This window comes from Tachyglossus aculeatus, chromosome 4, assembly GCF_015852505.1.
Source record: "Tachyglossus aculeatus isolate mTacAcu1 chromosome 4, mTacAcu1.pri, whole genome shotgun sequence".
Lineage (NCBI taxonomy): Eukaryota > Metazoa > Chordata > Mammalia > Monotremata > Tachyglossidae > Tachyglossus > Tachyglossus aculeatus.
In genome coordinates, this window is record NC_052069.1 from 117,907,566 (window position 1) to 117,926,378 (window position 18,813).

General features: G+C 51.2%; 1 protein-coding gene across 1 annotated transcript in view; it reads right to left on the reverse strand.

The window, feature by feature from the left end:
* The window catches only part of COL27A1 (collagen type XXVII alpha 1 chain), a 222,490-nt gene that overhangs the window by 54,487 nt on the left and 149,190 nt on the right, over window positions 1-18,813 (reverse strand). The window contains exons 28-34 of the mRNA XM_038745686.1: window positions 15,343-15,396; window positions 5,486-5,539; window positions 4,298-4,342; window positions 4,063-4,107; window positions 3,783-3,836; window positions 2,730-2,783; window positions 334-387 (exon numbers count right to left, since the gene is read on the reverse strand). Coding sequence (XP_038601614.1) covers window positions 334-387; window positions 2,730-2,783; window positions 3,783-3,836; window positions 4,063-4,107; window positions 4,298-4,342; window positions 5,486-5,539; window positions 15,343-15,396 — 360 coding nt within the window. The remainder of the gene's footprint in view (window positions 1-333; window positions 388-2,729; window positions 2,784-3,782; window positions 3,837-4,062; window positions 4,108-4,297; window positions 4,343-5,485; window positions 5,540-15,342; window positions 15,397-18,813) is intronic.

Consider the following 18,813-nt stretch of genomic DNA (forward strand, 5'->3'; position numbering starts at 1 on the left):
TCCTCAGACCCTGGGCCCTTCGCCATCTGGTTCCCAGCTCATGGGTGGCCACCCCAAGCCAAAGAGGTCAGCGTTTCCCCTGAGGGCTGCCCTGTTCATCTAATCCTGAAACATCATCCCCATCAGGATGACCCCAGCTCCCCCACTCCCAACACACATGCACACATACACACACACACACACACACACACACACACACACCGCCTGGTGGCTCCAAGATCCCATTTCAAAAGGGGCTGGGGCTGAACTGGAACAGCAACTGGCTGGTGGCGAACAAAAGCCCCTATTATCTCCAGGCCCAGGCAGAGATGCCATGCTGATTGCTTCTCTTACCTTCATCCCTGGTTCCCCAGGAGGACCAGGCTCTCCTAATGCACCGGGAGGACCCTGCAAGACAACACCCCCATAGCTCCGTTACCAAAATGAGAAATAACTTCTGAAACCTGAGCAAGAGGGAGAACTCACCCCACAACCCTCCACCCTCTGCCTTTGCTGCACTCTATAGGAATTTTCTTCTTGAACCTGCTCCCAGGGCATGTGATCAATACACAGCCTTAAAACCTACCTTTAAGACTAAGAATTGGAATCGGGATACCTGGGTTTAGTCCTGTTTTGCTTAAGTCGCTCAATATCTCTGGGCCTAGCTTTCCCAACTCTAATGTTGTTAGGAGGGTAAACAGGCCAAATAATAATAATAATAATTATAATAATAATGGCATTTGTTAAGCCCCTACTATGTGCCAAGCATCGGGGCCTGCTGCCCTGGAGACAAGCTGCCCACCCCCTTCTACCCCAGGCCATCAGGACTCCTCATAGTCCCTTCTCCTCCAGCCGTGAGAGGGAGGAAGCCTGGCCACAGGAGATTTTTCTACTTTTGGAACAATGGGAGTGGCCAGAGCTGCAGCCGTGACTACTGGACTGAGGCTCAGAGAGCCTGAAACTCGGTTCCTCTGGCCACGATGTCCTCTTCCTCTTGTGTCCATCACCACCCTCATTCCAGTTATTGTTTTCCTGTTCTTATGATTTTGTCGATAACTACTCTACCACCTCCCCCACCATATTCTTAGATTGTGAGCCCCTTTGGGCCAGGGACTGGGTCTGATTCTCATCCATGTATATTTTTTCCAGCACTTTCCAGGGCACTATAGGCACTACCACTACTACTACTACTACTATTACTAATACTACTATTATCACTACTACTGCCACCACTATATGAGATACTAAAGCAGTGCAGTTGTTACTATCCTAATCATTGTTCATCCAGTTGATAAAGAATTCATTGAAGGGAAGTGCAAGTTGACAGTATAACCCTCTTGAGAGATGCCATAAAATCCAACTGTGATGGGAATGGGAAATTGATATTTTTGGGAGAAGGCTAATGGCAACGCCCATATCCTTTGCCATAGGATTGAGTATCAATCTCAAGCTCAAAGCTCACTGCTGGACATTCATTTCCCCTTCCAAGAGAGGGCAAACAGAGACTTGGAAAGGGGATATGACTTCAATGTGACCCCAATCCAAGCTGGAAGGGCAGAGAGGGACTCTGTGCCAAGCTCAAAGGACAAAGCCATGTTTTTGGCCTTTACTACCAAAGTTGAAAAGGGAGCCAGGTGGAAACTGAGGTCTTGGAAGGTGAAGTCACTTGCCTGAGGCCAGGTGGAAGGGTGGATGTGAATAATAATAATTATGGTATATGTTAAGTCCTTGCTATGTGTCAAACCCTAGACTGTAAGCTTGTGTGGGCAGGGAATGTGTCTGTTATACTGTTGTTTTGTATTTTCCCAAGTGCTTAGTACAGTGCCCTGCATACAGAGAGCACACAATAAATATGATTGATTGGGGTAGATAAAAGTTAGTCAGGCCAGGCACAGTATCTGTGCCACAAGGGGCTCACAGTCTAAGTAGGAAAGAGAACAGGTATTTACTCCTCATTTTACAGATGAGGAAACTGAGGCACAGAGAAGTTAAGTGACTTGCCCAAGGTCCCATAGGAGACATTTGGCATTGCTAGGGTTAGAACCCAGGTCCTCTGACTCCCAGTTCTATGCTCAGTCCATTAGACCATGCTGCTTTTCATGAGCCCTCTGGTCCTGACTTCGACCAGTCCCTTCTGGCCTTGAGGTATTGTCCTACCAGATTCAGCCTTTTGGTGGTGGAATCAATACTGTAGCAGGACAGGAAGCTATCTGAAATGAAATCACTTTCTATTGCCTTTACCTAACCCGGAGGTTTGGAACCAGAGTTGGAGAAGCCTTCAAGCTGGGGACAGAGCAGCAGGAAAGAGCAGGGTGACTTCCCTGAGGGTGGCCCAAGATAAACATACAGGAACAATGAGCCCAGAGCTCAGCTAGTATAAACCGGTTTGAGCCAGGCTAGACAGCTTGAATTCCAGCATTGCCAGAGTCATTTGGGACGGATTAGGGCTTCGTTATGTCGTGAACGGTGAAAAACTTGAAGAAACAAATGGATCCTTTTTTATCTCTCAGGTCCCAGTCATAACTGTTGGCCGTCTCTTCAGTGGCTGCTCTTCCTCCTGCTCTGCATGCAGTCCACTGACCTCAAGGGCCAGTGGATACAGGGAGATTGGGGTTGGGCCTGGAGCTGCCTTTTTGCCCTCTATGTAGGAGGTCAGCAGGACCAGACAGCAGTAGCACTCTAGGTGGACTATGGGGGTTGTCGGGTGTGAGATGCGACTGGATGGAAATGAGGACGGTACAATACGTCACCTTATGTCCCATCTCTCCCAAAGGGCCGGCCAATCCCTGGGGTCCTGGGGGGCCCTGAAAGATAGATAGGAGAAAAATTCTTTAGGACGCCTTTTTCATCTGCGTCCAGAACTGTCTTCCAGAGAAAGGAAACTGTGAACACCAGAATAGGTCAGACAGCAGGAATGAGGGTTCCGGGATTTGGAATTGTAGCTCTTGTTTCAGAGAGCCATACAAGAGGGTAAGGATGGGATCTAACAGCCTTAGTCCAGTGATATGCTAGGGCCTAGCCAGATTCGTGCCACTACTCCTCTCTTTCAAATATACGGGTCCTGAATGGTGCAGACAGATGTACTAACCCTTCCACCCTCCCACGTGGGGACTGTCTTTCTCCAGTATTTCCTAACAAAGCTTCCTAAAGCCCCTGTGGAGCTCCTCAGGTATCCAGGTGCCAGAGGGGCAATCCCGTGTCAATGCCTTAACGCGAAGAGCTGCCCGTACATCCTCCTGTTCTCAGGTGCCGTGCAGGGTATCTCTCCCTACACCTTCCTCAAGCCTCTGACCTGATCTCTTCCCTCACCTCACCTGGTTTCTCAGCTCCTCCTCTCAGTCGAGGTAAGGATACAGATAGACACATTTTCCCACCACTGGGGGGTAGGTTTCCTTGGGAATGATGACGTGGGAATAGATAGAAAAGGTGAAGCCCCCTAAATATCCCTGAGGCTCATTGCCTGGTTTATTTTTGATTTGGGGCAGAAGGATGGGTGTTTATCAGTCGGTCTGTTGAGTGTTGGTGGGTAGGGTGTTGGGCTGAGCCAAGCACAACTGGTCTATTCTTTGGCTCAACTGAGGTCTGAGAATAGGGTCTCTGGTGGCTCAGTCAGCTTTCCAGGAGCTTTTCCTCTGGAGGTTTCCTCTCTCCTTTACACATCGCTTTCCATTTCCCTCTGGGAAGGCTCTGGCTCCCAGCACCTCTGGTTGATGAGTCAATGCAGGGGAACAGGATGGGAGGCGGGGAAGGCAGAAGGAAACAAGTAAAGGGAAGAGAGGCCCCGGGGGAGAGGAGACACCTACCGGTTCTCCAGGAATTCCCTTAGCCCCGGGAGGGCCGGATGGACCCTGGACACCCTGTGGAAACACAACGTTGATGTGAATTCTGCTCTGGTGCTCACCTTCCCCCTCCCCCCAGCCTGTTCCCTCTGCCTCAAGAATGGGCAGGAAAAGAGACATGACTGGGAATTGAATCGGGCCGGCCGACCGACCCGGCTCCCGGAATGTCATTAAAAAATCATTCCCCGCATCAATATGCTCGTTTCACTTAAGAGGCAGCTGGGCTGAAACACTCAACACTTACAGGGAAGCCACGAGGTCCCGTCTCTCCTCGATCTCCTGCCTTGCCCTGAAAATACATTTGGGGTCATTAGAGGCTGGCGCCAGGCGGCAACAGCCCAGGCCTGGGGAAGCCGCTCAAAGAGACGATTCACAACTTGGCCAGTGTCAGGGGAGGGGCTGAGGACAGGAAGGGGGGAGCAGGCACCCCCCACCCCCACTCCACACCCTTTCCGCATTCTCAGAGGAGGCAGACATACCTGCTGTCCGGCTAGGCCTTGTTTGCCCTGGGCTCCCTGAGGCCCCTGTGGAAGGAAAGGAAACAAACAAAACCAGGAGGCATCCAAATGAGATGGGATGGGGGGCAGGTGGGGCCTGGGTCCACTGAGTAGCTCAGGGGCAGAATCAATTGGCCTGAGGAAGCCGGAGGCTACTAGGCTCTTCTCTAAGCATCCTTGACCCTTGACCTAAACTTGCGCCATAACTGCCCCTCAAGAACTTGGGAGTGGACAGGGCTGGAGCAAGAGCTTAGTACAGTGCTCTGCACACAGTAAGTGCTCAATAAATATGATTGATGATGAGGGCACCCTGAGCAGGCTGCCTCGGGTCCCAGCGGCCTGGTCCAGGGCTGGGGGACTTGGACAGGAGCTGGGTGGGGAGGGAAGTTTTTGCTTGAAGACCCTGACTCTGAACTGTTTGGCAGAAAGGAAAGGGGGTAACCCCGTACAATTACCCAGGCTCTTGGAGCCAATGGCCAGTCTGGTCCCCTTCCAGGCAGAGAGTTGAGGCAGGGCTAGGGACTGGGGACACCCATCCCCGAAGGCTTAAGATGCCCCTGTGAACTGTGGAGCTTTGGGGATGAGCCCTAGCCAGTTTTTTGTGGCTCTTGTGGCCCTTTTTGTCCACACCCTCCTTTGGGATGGTGACTTCCTCAGCCCCTGCTACTCAACACCACTGCCTAATTGGATGGCAGCAAGCTTGGGGGATAGGGGTGGGAGGGTTAAGAGCCACAGGGGTGTGGAGTTCCTGCCCCCTTGGCATCACTGCTCTCACTGCCTCTGTCCCCCAAATCCCTCTTGCACAGCACTGGGGGATGGGACATCCTCTCTCCATTCCCTTGCGCATTCACTCCACTCGGAGCCCCCTCGGTGCCATTCTGGGATAATGAAGGGGTGACAGGGCCGGCCCCGAATGACCAGCTCACAGAGGTGGTTACTCTTGGACAGGGAGGCTGGAGACCAGGAAGGAAAGACTTCATTATTGAGGAGGCTGTCCTATTTGCAGGCAGGGGGTTGGACTACATGACTTCGGAGTCCCCTTTGGGCCCTGGGGCATATGGATCCTCCGATGGCTCCTAGAAGGCTTGGTGGTTGGGATATGGAGGTGGAGGGACTTGGGGCTGGGCAGGATCACGCTAGGGGCGGCAGCTCAGGCTGGGCAGAACATACCTTCACACCCCGCGACCCCGGCTCCCCCGTCGGTCCGTCTGGCCCTCGGGCCCCCTAAAACAAGGGCAGGGTTGAACAGGGGAGTGAACAGCAGATGTCTCCCTTGTGTTGCTCACCAGGAGAGGTTGTGAATGAGGCTGCCAGTCCCCAGCCTCGCTCCACCCCCCTGCAGCCAGGCCCCAGCCCCTTCCCCTTCCCCCATCCCTCTCCTCTCCACTCCTCTCGTTCTCCTTCCTGCACGGAACACAAACAGACCAGCTCAGTCTCCAGTGGTACAGCTGGGCCCAGGCGCTCTCCTGCTTCAGGCTGAGCCAGCTTCCTGTCTCTTAACTCCTCTCATGCTGGCAGGGACCCCCCTTTCCATTCCCCATCCTCCTCTCCAGTCCCATCCCGGCCGAGTCTTCCAGGGTTAAACCTCAGCTGCGGCTGCCCCCAGCCTTCCAGTCAAGGTCTGCTTGGAGTCAGGCTCAGGGGGGCCTCCAGAGACACTCCTCTGGAGTTCCTTCCCAGAAACAGAGCTATTTTTCCCTCGCTTTTAACTCCCTGATGCCCACCTGGGAGGTTGTAGGCCCTGCAGTTTGAAATCCCACCTGGAACTCTGGGCTTCCTTCCTCTCCCAAGCCTCGGACCGTGAGCCAGCCTGAAGACACTGCATACTGAGGATACTGAGATGGCTAGGAGGAGCTATGGGCAGGGAGGAGGCAGGGTGTCCTGGTGGCCACAGGGCTCAAAAGCCAGGTGGGCCCAATAAGGACGCTACCTATATTTCACAAAGCTTTTCAATAGAAGTAAGCATCAACCTGCTGAGTGAGAGCAATGGGCACCAGTAGGGTCATCCTTGGACTGTTGTTATGGAGGACCCATGATCATGAGTGGGTTTCCAGATGTAGCTGAAACAAGCCGGGAGGGAACCCAGCAGGCATTTGTCTGAAGCCAGGGGAGGTCTCAGTGTTCTCTATCCACCAGATGCGCAAAGTTAAGAAACTGCTCCTGATGTGCCTGATTCATTAATTTGTTCAACCAATCATATTTATTGAGCGCTTACTATGTGCAGAGCACTGTACTAAACACTTGGGCAGGGGACTGCTTAGCACCAATTTTCCCCACGAGATGAGCTTTTTCTGAACCACTGCTGAATCAATGATCAATCCTTGATCATTCTAGAGCCAAGCCAGTGGCTAACAAGCCAAACCCTGGTTCTCTGAACCAGATTTGGCCCCACTTATTCTCGACCTCTGCTGTCCTAGAATACAACAAAGTGAGCGGCCAAGCCAGAGGCCCAGGGTTCTCCCCACGAAAGAGCAGATGCCCCGCAATCATCCTGCTCCAGAGATACGGGGCACAAATCGGTGGGGGGGCAGAGGGAGGCACTGACCATGGGGGAAGTGAGGAAAGCCGTCCACCTCTCTGCTGGTTTTGGCTTATATGTTAGGCATGTCTCATAGATCTCTCGGTTTCTTTGGAGGGGTGGAGACTTCCAAGAAAGGAAATGTCAGAACCAGAGCAAGTTACTGGGCAGCCTGGGAAGGATTGAGGCTTGGGGGCACGTGCCGACCCCTTGACAAGAAGTGAGGGTTCCCTTCTTGAGTGCTTCCTCTCCCCTTCTTCAGAGTGGGGCTGGGTGGCCTCAGTCTCCCTTTCTCCTCCTCTGGGCCCAAGAGGGATGGGTGATGTGGAGTAGAGGCTGGGGCACTGTGGTACACATGTACTTTCTTCCCGCCTGTGCAACTGTAAGGCTGCGTGCGTCCTGAGCCTGGCCCTGGCCTTGGGCCTTGGCCTGGTTCAGCACGGGCTGGTGAGCCTTAGGCTGAAGTTCCTATGGGGTAGCTCTCCAGGGAAGAGGGGAGAGAATTGCAACTCTGCATGGGGAGTCCCGCAAAAGGGAGATATGGACTGGAGAGGAAAAAGGCCTTTCAGTTAGGGAAGAAAGCCACTGTGACCTGGCCTCTCCTTCCAGAAACAGACAAATGCACCTGGACACTTCCTGTTGGTAAGTCTCCCATGGGGGGCTGATAGGAGCAGGTGGCTACCTCCTCCGCTGACCTCTCCCATTCCTACTACTGCCCCCAAACTGATAGCCTCATATGAGCAGTGCTGAACTTTTGCCAGATATGGCTCTTTCTAGGCCCTAGCTGGGTTTAAGGTTACCCCTCCCTTGCCTCTCTTGGGGCTGTTGGGAGCATATGCTTGCGTCTTGTGGGGAAGGTGTGCTAGGGGAGGAGATGGCACAGGCCCCCAAAACACACCTGGGAAGGGTCCCAACCCGGATCTATGCCTGTCACTGGACTAAGCCCCAGAGCTGGACAATGGAGGAAAGCCTGTGAATTGTTGGGAAGACCTGATGAGTAGGCAGGACTCTCCTGGGCCCCTGGCAACCAACATGGAACTCGTGTCCCTCCGGGTGGATTGGATTCCATGGGTGAACTTGAAAATCCCTGTGCCTGGGATGAACACAGGCAGGGCAGGTTTCTAAGAAGCTGATGGATCTGTATCACTGACACCAAGACTCCCCCTGTGCCTGCTCTGGGCCATGCTTGAGATCCTTATCCAGGGGAGAGTCTGCTGGCAGTGGTCCGGCCCCAGTTGGCAGCACGCACACACGCAGACCGTTGTTCTCTGGGAGAAGAAGGATCCCAATGGGGATGGCAGCGGCCCCAAGGAGCTCACCGGTTCCCACAAACAGTGTGTTGTTGTATGGTCCAGGGGCGGGGGGGGAATGAGCAGACCTGTGGCCTGATCTCTCCTTTCCTTGCCCCCTGCCCTGGCTCTGCGGAGGGACTCAGTGGAGAAACAAGTCTCCTGTTAGGGAGACACTCAATCCCCTGCTGCCCGTCACCAGCCTGGTTCGCTTTTTTTAGGTTTTTTTTTTAATGGCATTTGTTAAGCACCTACTTTGTACCAGGTGCTATACAAAGTGCTGGGCAGGTATAAGATAATCAGGTTGATACAGTCCAAGTCCCAGCTGGGGTTCAGAGCCTTAATCCCCATGTTACAGATGAGGTAACTGAGTCACAGAGAAGTGAAGTGACTTGCCCAAGGTCACACAGCAGACAAGTGGCAGAGCTGGGATTAGAACCCAAGTCCTTCTGACTCTCAGGATCATGCTCTATCCACTAGGCCACACTGCTTTCCCTGAGGAGGTGGAGGGCTAGAGAGAGGCTGGGGAGAGGTGAGAGGGGAAAAGTCCCCTGAAAAAAACCCTAACTCTCAGGTCCCAGGAAATCCTAGGGAGCCCAGGGAGCCCAGACAGCTAGGCCAACCCTCTCCCTTGGATTTGACGGAAGTTGGTTCCACAAAAGATTTCCACCTCACCTCCCTCCTCCTTCCCTGGTCTACTCTGGTGGCTTCTCCTTCCCGTCTGAGCTCTGGAAGCTCTGTCTTCAAAGAGGACAGGGGTTCCCCCCACCAAGGATCTCACTTGGAGGTGGCCCCTTCAATGTGCTTTCTGAGGGTCCTGGTGTATGGCAAAGGAGGTTTATGCACAGGTGGAAACACCCATGGTTCACATATGCCTTCACACACACAAGTCCAAGGAAAACACATTGGAAGGATACCATATGAGTGTGCCTACAGGGGAAGAGCATGAACTGTCGGACCCTAAGGCCACCAAAACCATTCACAATGACCCTCGGGAAAGTCCAATCCTAACCCAGTGCCTTTCAACTCTCCGGGCCATCCCGGGGTTGTGACTCGAGTCCAGAGGGCCAACCGGGGCCCTGGCACCCACAAGCCAGTGCTCTGCTTGCCGGCTGCCCTGACAACTCCGGAAGAGGGGTGCGGGGTGTATTCGTTGACGGGATGGCTAGCTGGTACGGGGCCAGGCGGCTTAGTCTTGTGATCTGGGAACAAAGCTTTCCCTTTCCTGGCATGGGAGAGAGAGGAAAGAAGGAGCCAAACAGGAGAGGCGGCCCAGACCCAGGGAGCCTCTTTGAGTGACAAAGCCAGTGATGGACAAGAGAGGAGAGATGCTCTGGCAGGCAGCCAGCCTCACTGCTGCTGCTGCTGACAGATGTCCCGCATTGTGAAATCCAAGCTGTGCCAAGCAGGCTGCAGGCACTGTCCCCCGAGAAAGACAAGCAGCTTGGCCTAGTGGATAGAGCATAGGCCGCTGAGTTAAAGGACCTGAATTTGAATCCTGGCTCTGCCACTTGTCTGCTGTGTGACCCTGGGCAAGTCACTTCACTTCTCTGTGCCTCAGTTACCCCTCATCTGTAAAATGGGAATTAAGACTGTGAGTCCCATGTGGGACATGGACTGTGTCCGACCTGATTACCTTGACTCTACCTCAGAGCTTAGAACAGTGCCTGGCACATAGCAAGCGCTTAACAAATTTCATAAAAAAAAAAAAAGACCTTGCCCCAGGAAGGCAACATAACCTCACTGAGCTTCAGGCAGGCTAGAATTATTCTCCCTCAACCCCTAACTGGGAAGCCGAGAGGCTCACTCAAAGGGTCACGGTGCGAGGACTGAGCTGGGAACCGATCCCAGGGCTTTGGACATGGAACTTCGGCAGTTAGAGTCCCGATGGGCTGGGAATCTCCAGTTTTGGCACGGTCTGAGTTGCAGATTGAGGCTGAGTCTGCTTTGGTCTGGTGGGGGTCTGGGCTGAACCAGCAGTGTGGTCTAGAGAAGCAGCATGGCCTAATGGATAGAGCACGGCCTTGGAGTCAAAGGACCTGGGTTCTAATTCTGGCTCCGCCACTTGCCTGCTGTGTGACCTTGGGCTAATCGCTTAACGGCTCTGAGCCTGAATGATCTTTTCTGTAAAATGGGGATTAAGATTGTGAGCCCCATGTGGGACAGGGACTGAGTTCAACCTTATTACCTTATATCTACCCCAGCACTTAGAGCAGAGCCTGGGCCACAGAAAGCACTTAACAAATACCATAAAAAACAAAACAAAATCATAAAGAGAACCCAGCAGAGGGTCCTGTCCTCAGTTCTGAGGGCCACCGGGAGTACTGAGTGGTGGTTACATGCATGTCTGACTGCTGGGAGGTAAAGTCCCAGTAGTCATAGAGGATAACTGGACACGTATAGAACTACTGCACACATGCAGCAGTGTCCCAGTCATCCCTTCCAAATCTGAAATGCCTTACACCAGTGGTGGGGGGAAGGGGAAAGGAGTTGGCAGATACACCAGAGGAGATATGGGACTGTCCTGAGCTCTGCATGAGGAGGCTATGATCTAGTGGGATGGGCCACATAAACAGAGTGAAGAGCTGTCTGGAGGGCGAAACTCGGGAGCTCAGTTCTTGAACCAGAGATAAGATCAGTGTTTCCTGGGGAGCTTGCTACCATGGTTTTCTTCCCACCAAAGATCCTGCTGAGAGATGGCCATTTGCAAGGAGCACATTGCAGGCCCAGAAGACGTTGGGCGATGGCTTTCGGGGATGACTTTGGGGGCTAAAGAAGTGAAACTAACAATCCCCCTCTAGACTGTAAGCTTGTTGTGGGTAGGGAATGTGTCTGTTATATTGTTATCCCAAGCGCTTGCACACAGTAAGCACTCAATAAATACAATTGATTGACAATTCAAAGAGCAAGACAGAGCAGCCCTCAGGGGTGAGAATCAGGTCTTTGGGTGGAAGAAACCTCCACAGGTCAACAAATCCCTCCCTCTGCCTCTGGGCAAGATTGTCCAATAATTGTCTGATATGTCTTTCAGGCCTATGCTTTATCCACTAGGCCACGGCTGCTTCTAGAAACAGGGAAAAATTAGGGCACATCTGGCTTTTCCACTGGCCTCAAAGGTACTAACAGGGCCCAGACCTCATCATCCCTCCAGGTGGTGGTGGTGGTCAGTCTCAATCAAAGCCTCTAGACCCTTTTGGATCTGCTTCCCAAGTGAAATTATTTTAATCAAGTCCTGGAATATGGACTGGCGGGTCCCTGGGATTCTGGCTTTGCTGGAATATTTTCCGCCCTGAAATGTTTCCATCCTGAACCCAATTACAACTCTGCTGCGGACAGCAAAACCCACCGCGGACGACAAATCTTTGCAATTATGTTTTGGAGCGCCTCTCATCTCCTCCCCCTAAGCCTTCCCGGGGAAAGGGATTCAAAAGCCGTGATGGCAGTGTGACTGGAAAAAACAAAGAGTATTTTGCAGCTGGGTGAGACTGGGGAAAGCAGCCTAACTTGGCCTACTGGGGACCTGCTAAAATGGACCGTCTGGGACTGTAATAGCTGTGGTATTTGTTAAGAGTGTAATATGTGCTAAGCAGTATGCTAAGCACTGGTGTGGGCACAAGATCATCAGGTTGGGCTCTGCCCTCAACCCACATGGGGCTCTGAGCTCAGTAGGCATCTAGGAAGCAGGGTAGGCTGACCACAGGGGAAGAAGCTGGAAACTCCTTGGCTTGGGCGACTTCTTCTAGGGCCAGTCTTGCCTTTCCTAGGGCTCCATCATCATTATCAATAGTATTTACTGAGCACTTACTGTGTGCAGAGCACTGTACTAAGCACTCCAGGCTAGTGGACAATAGTGCACTTGGGCACCAGAGCCTGGGATCCCTGAACTTCCGGGGCCGAGGAGGGAATCCAAAATGATGTGTGTGGGGCACTCGGAGGCACTCGGATCCTAACTCTGGACACTAATGGGGGGCTGGTTGCTGTCTTCTCCTGGTCCCCAGTTTTCCCTTGTAAAGAGCTGACTTCTGACCTTCTAAATAAGACCATTTCAGAGGGCCAGGTGGGGACCAATCAATGGTATTTATTGAGTGCTTACTATGTGCCGACCAAAATGAGACAAGAGGTGGATGAAACCTGATTCATCAAGTGTTAAGAGCTTCCTGTGAAAAAGAGAGGGAGAGATGGAGGAGAGAAGGAGAGAAGGAGAGAGGGAGGGAAGATAGGAGAAAGTGAAGAGGGAAAAGAGAAAGACAGAGAGGAGAGAGAAAGGAGCAAGAGACGAGAAAGGGAGAGGGGGAGAGAGAAAGACGGAGAGGAGAGAAAGGAGAGCAAGAGAAGAGAAAGGGAGAGGGGGAGAGAGAAAGAGAGAGAGAGAGAGAGAGAGAGAGAGAGAGAGAGAGAGAGAGAGAGAGAGAGAGAGAGAGAGAGAGAGAGAGAGAGAGAGAGAGAGAGTGCACACAGGCTGAATTGGCAGTGCTTCTCAGCTGGGGGAGCTTTGATGTGGTTGGGAGCCTGGGTTTGCTCCCAGGCTGGATTCTGGATCCAGGGCCGAGAAGGAGGCGAGGGAGCTGCTGGGGGGAAGCTTCTGGGTTTGACATCTGTAGAGGGAATGCAGGCTTCAGCCCCAAGCTGAGCTTTATAATGCATTTCCATCTCTCTGAAGGGCTGGAACTGGGAACAGAAGCTGCATTCAAAGTCATCCTGCAAGGTCCCTAGCTCAGGACACCCGGTGGCCTGCTGAGGCCAGTGTGGGTTGCCATGGGAAAAAATCATTCTCCTCAGTCTCCATGACCTGCACTGAGGATTGTAATCTTGGACAGACCCTCGAACTCCAGACCAGACCTGAGGAATGTTACCTAATCTGCTGACAGCCCATCTGGCTTATCCACCCATCTGGTTTTGGGAAAAGTCAAATTCCCTGGAAATCCAGTTAAAAAAGCCAAGTCTTCACCACCCCGTTCCACCTCATTGAAAACAAAATGCTAGTTAGGCAAGAAACACTCCTCACATTTATTGGTTGGGGGGTGTTAGGGCTGCCCTGGCCACCTTGCTTTCTGCCCTCCCAGGCTGGTTCCAATAGGCCATGAGAACTGAGCCAGGGGCTATTAGGAGCCAAAGAACACCGCTGTGTGCATCTAGCCAGCAGGCCCAGCTTCCGAAGTGGAGATGGGTACTCCTGAAAACAGCTTCTGATCAAAAGGTGGGGGGACAAGGGGCCTTGGGGTTCCAGTGGACACCAGGATGGCCTGGTTTGAAATCCGAGTCTGGGAGGCTGGCAGGTTGGGGAGGGAGTGAGGGGACCAGTGCAAGAAGGTCACAGGGCACAGCCCAGAAGCAGAGCCAATCTGACTCAGAAGATTTCCATCTACCCCAGCCCCACCTCCCCAGATATGGCCCGTAGACCTTTGCAGATGGAAGTGGAGAGAAGCCATCATTCCTGCCAGGATGTTACAGGACCACCAGCTTCTACAAATAAAGGCTCAGTGGGGACTGTAAGAGAAGACCACTCATATCACTAAGTCCCGTTGCTTCAACCTTCACAACATAACTAAAGTTTGTCCTTTCCTCTCCATCCAAACTGCTACCCCATTAATCCAAGCACTTATCCTATCTTACCTTGATTACTGTATCAGCCTCCTTGCTAATCTCCTAGCCTCCTGCCTCTCCCCACTCTAGTTCATACTTCACTCTGCTGCCCGAATTATTTTTCTACAAAAACATTCAGTCCAAGTTTCCGCACTCCTCAAGAACCTCCAGTGGTTATCCAGTGGTTTCTCTTCTCTTTCTTTTTCTCTCAAACAGAAACTCATTGTTTTCGACTTTAAAACACTCAATCACCTTGCTCCTCCTATCTTACCTCGCTATTCACCTACTACAATGCTCCTCTAATGCCAACCTACTCATTGTACTTCAATCTCATCTATCTTGCCACTGACCTCTTGTCCACATCTTGCCACTGGCCTGCAACACCCCCGCCCCTTTCATATTTGACAATTAATCTCCCCACCTTCAAATCATTACTGAAGGCATAGCTCCTCAAAGAGGCCTTCCCTAAGTTCTCATTTCCTCTTTTCCCACTACCTTCTGCATTACCCTGACGTTTTCCTTTTATTCACCATCCACCCTGCCCAACCCCACAGAAGTTTTGTACATATCCATAACTTGTTTATTTATATTAATGTCTTCTCCCCCTCTATACTGCAAGCTTGTTGTGAGCAAGGAATGTGTCTATTATATTGTGCTGTACTCTTCCAATTGCTTAATTCAGTGCCCTGCACAGAGTAAGCACTCAATAAATATGACTGATTGGTTGACTGATATCTGGAATTAAGCTAGCATGTGCTGCTCCCAACCCTGATTTAGTGTCCACCAGCAAATCCAGGCCTGAAAGTTGGAAGGACCTGGGTTCTAATTTCAGCTCCATCACTTATCTACTGTGTGACTTTGGACAAGTCACTTAACTACTCTGTGCCTCAGTTACCTCACCTATAAAGTGGGGAATAAGACTGTGAGCTCCAGATATGATAGGGACTATGTCAACCTGATTACCTTGTATCTACCCCAGCACTTAGTACAGTGCCTGCCACATAGTAAGCACATAACAAATACCATAAAAAAAGATTCCGGCATCACACAGCCCCATGTGGGAGAGTCTTGAGGGGCAGAACCACCTGCCACTCCCCTAGGTCCACTTCCTAAACTGCCCCTAGCCCAGACTGAGCCAGGATGGCATCAGAGGCCAGAATCAGTGGTTCCAGGGATTGGCAGGCTACGGAAAGGGCCTGTTGTAGGGGCAGGTAGTTGCTCTCTAATCCCTTCTTCTTCCACCCAGTCCCGCTCAAGGAAGGGCCACAGAAAGCCAGTTTTCCCTGGGTCCGCTGATTCCGTGGGCTGGTCCTGAGTCTCAGTTCTCAGCTCCCTTCGCAGCTGAGCATCACTTCGCAAAGGGTCTTATCCTTGAGTCTCCTCTCTCCCAAACTAACAGACAACCTTCACATCTCCCACTTCCCATGACCATCACAGCTCCATTTCCCACTTCCCATGGCCTCCATGGCCCCCTTTCTCACTTCCCAAGACAACTATGGCCCCATCTCCCACTTCCCATGACAACCGTGGCCCCTTCCTCTTAAGCACCACTCCCCAGGCTCCAAAGCCCTGCAGACTCCCTGTGACTGTACAATGTGGGGTCTGCCTCAAGGGTGAATGAAGGAATGGCAGCTTACCCGGCGACCTTTCACCCCTCTCATCCCAGGAGACCCACGAACTCCAGGAGGGCCCTGTAAAGGAAAAAACAACAATAATAACAAGGGATTGGAAAAGCCACTTGGGGCAAAAAGTGCAAATGAGAACCTCGTCAAGGGTACAGTTTTCATGGAAGAGGCTGGGGGCAGGAGAGCTAAAGACTATCTGAGAGAGGCTACCCTTGCCTCCTCTCTGGGCCTCTCTCCTTGCCAGCCCTCCTGGTTTGCACATTTTTTAATGGTATTTGTTCAGTGCTTAATATGTGCCAGGCACTGTACTAAATGCTGGGCTAGATACAAGATAATCAGGTTGGGGCTTTCCCTTCTCACACTGTGAGGAGGCAACACCTCCCTTCTCTTTGGAACCCTTCTCTATCAGTTAATCAATCAGTGATATTTCCAGTAAGTGCTCAAAAAATACTGATGATGATGTTGAGTGCTTACTGTGTGCAAAGCACTGTACTAAGCTCTTGGGAGAGTACAGTTTTGGGTAAATGTGTTCTCTGTCCTCACCCGACAGATCTCCAGTCTGGGGTTGGGTTAATGAGCTGAGAGATGGTTTTCCAAGAGGCCGAGGAGATCACAGCCCCATTCTAGTTTTTAGTTGGGGAAAAGAAGACTATCAGATGATTCCATCTCCAGTTCTTCCTGTTACTCTCATATCCCCAGAAAGAGACTCGGCCCCAGATTGGAGCTGGACTTTGGGATGCTGGTGTGTGCGTTCCAAAAGGATTAGGATTCAGCTGGCTGTAAACTGCCAATGCAAGAAGAAACATTCTCTCCAGTAGGCCACCCGCAGATGCCAACCAAGTGCAGGGAAAGGGTATTGTCTGCTGGCCACCTTGAACAGATTTGAAAGGCATGGGAGAGGGAAAACCTCACAAGGCAGAGACCGGTTGCAGCTCAACTGAAACCTCCATCAGACCCATCAGGAGCAGGAAATGTCCATGAAATTTCCCTTCCCTAATTCAGCTAAAGCCCACCTTGCCCATTGTCTCATCCCTTTGCTGCACTAACACAGGGAGTTAGGGGTATAGTCAGGTGGGTAGGGCAGGGGAAGACAAGAGAGTTAGAAAGCGGGTTATTAGGTCTATTGGCTGGGGCTTGTTGGACTTAAATTCTGCTGACTGTGATGCCTCTCTGTAAAGTCTGGTATTCGTGGCCTCTGTTCCAGTGCTGTGACTTTTTGGCTTTAACAAACTTCAGTATGTACTTCAACCTGTTTGTGTCTGTTGGACCTCAGGGTACAGAGGGTGGAGAGGAAGATGTTGCTGAAATTGGTAAGGTTGACATTCTTGTCTGAGACACCTATGTGCCTGGTCTGGCAAACTCTCCCAGGCCCCTCTCTTCTCATTTTGAAGATCACTCTCCGCACCTTCAAGACTTTATTGGAAGCTTATCTGTTCCAAGAGGCTTTCCTTAACTGGGCATTCATTTCCTCTTCTTCCACTCCCTTCTGCATCACCCCTGCACTTGGATTTGTACCCTTTGTTCACCCCACCCTCCTTCAGTCCCACAGCCCTTATGTACTATCCGTAATTACTTATATTAAAGCCTGTCTCTCCCTCTAGACAGTGCTAAGTGCTTAGTACAGTGCTCTGCACACAGTAAGCACTCAATAAATATGATTGAATGAATGAATGAATGACTGCAAGATCGTTGTGGGCAGGGAATGTAACTACCAACTCTGTTATACTCTGTTGTACTCTCCCAGCCACTTAGTATTAGAGCTCTGCACAAAGTATACACTTAATAAATGATTGCTTAATTGATTTGAAGCACATGTCCCGTGGTTGTTTCAAAGGAAGACTGACTGCTCATGCATCAGGGATCTCAGTCTCTGTCCAACAGGCATTCCCAATGTGGATTTTTAAGCTCCTTCTCAAGACCCACAAGAGAAGGAAGTGGAACAGGGGTGGCTGGGCTGGAAGCATCAGGGCTGGCAGAGGGCATCTCCCATGCTGCCCCTGACCTCAAGTGGCATTAGAGCCCCTAGATGTACTCTCCAGGCTTGTATCACAGTCTAAGCAGCATGGCATAGTGAAAAGGGCAAGGGCCTGAAGGACCTGGGTTCTAAACCTGACCCAGCCACTTGACTGCCATGTGACCTTGGACAAGTCACTTCACTGATCTGTGTCTCAGTTACCTCACCTGTGAAATGAGGATTAAGACTGTGAGCCCCATGTGGAACAGGGACTGTGTCCAACCTGACTGACGTATTTAACCCAGTGTTCATCTGGCAAATAATAAGTGATTAACAAAACCATAAAAAAATATTTTCCTCCTTCATTCGTGTCCAGAGGAGTACCCCTACATGGCTAGGCCCTCACTGCCCCAATTCACCCTTTCTTCTCTGTCGCCTATGCACTTGGGTCTATATCCTCTAAAGTATAAGCTCCTTGTAGGTAGGGAACATGTCTACAAAATATGTTATAGTCTACTCTCCTAAGGGGTTAGTGCAGTGCTCTGCACATAGTAAACACTCAATAAATACCATTGATTGACTTTCCCCTAAGCACTTCTGATACCACCTCCATAGCACTTATGTACATATATCCACCTGTAATTAATTTTAATGTCTGTCTCCCCCTCCAGTCTATAAACTCTTTATGGGCAGAGATCATATCTATCTATTCTATTGTATTGTACTCTCCCAAGAGCTTAGTACAGTGTTCTCACACAGTAGGTGCTCAAAAAATACTGTTGATTGATTGGCTGTACTAAAAATCATCCATCTTCCTCATTTGGAGATAAGCTTCTCTAGACTGTAAACTTGTTGTGGGCAGGGAACGTAACTGTTTATTGTTATATTGTACTCTCTCAAGCACTTAATGCAGTGCTTTGCACACAGTAAGCACTCAATAAATACGACTGAATGAATGAATGAATTGGGCTTCAGACTGTAATGACAAAACTATTGACCCCAAAAGCCTGCAATTGAAATGGTGGTTTCTGAGGAGGAATCAGGATGGAGGAGAAGCTGGCTGCCCCACTCCTGACATTTCCCCAGCCTCCTGACTGGTGGATTGGGAAAGCAACTGGGGAAATTGATGAACCGAGAGGAAATGTTTCTTCTGGCAATGGCAGCCCACAGCCCATGCTTCCATGGGGGAATACAGCTGAATCTGAATCTGCCTGGAACCCACTCATCAGCATCCTAAGGCCTTTCTCATGGCGGGTGGCAGCTCATTACATTTCCTGGGCACAGAGTGCTTCTCCTCCTCTGTTCTGACTTGGTCCTCCCTACCTGTCTCCTCCCTTCTTCTCTCCCAGGTCAGCTGGTCCATTCAGAGCCCTGGTCCCCAGCTTCCTTCCCTGTCTTCCCTGCTCACTTTACCACTACTTTTCTGGGGATAATCTCTCCTTCCACTCCCCAAAGGGTCACCCACGCCCCAGCTTTTCCTCCTGTGCTCCCCACTGCCCAACAGGGAATCAAAGCCTTGGGGGGGACCC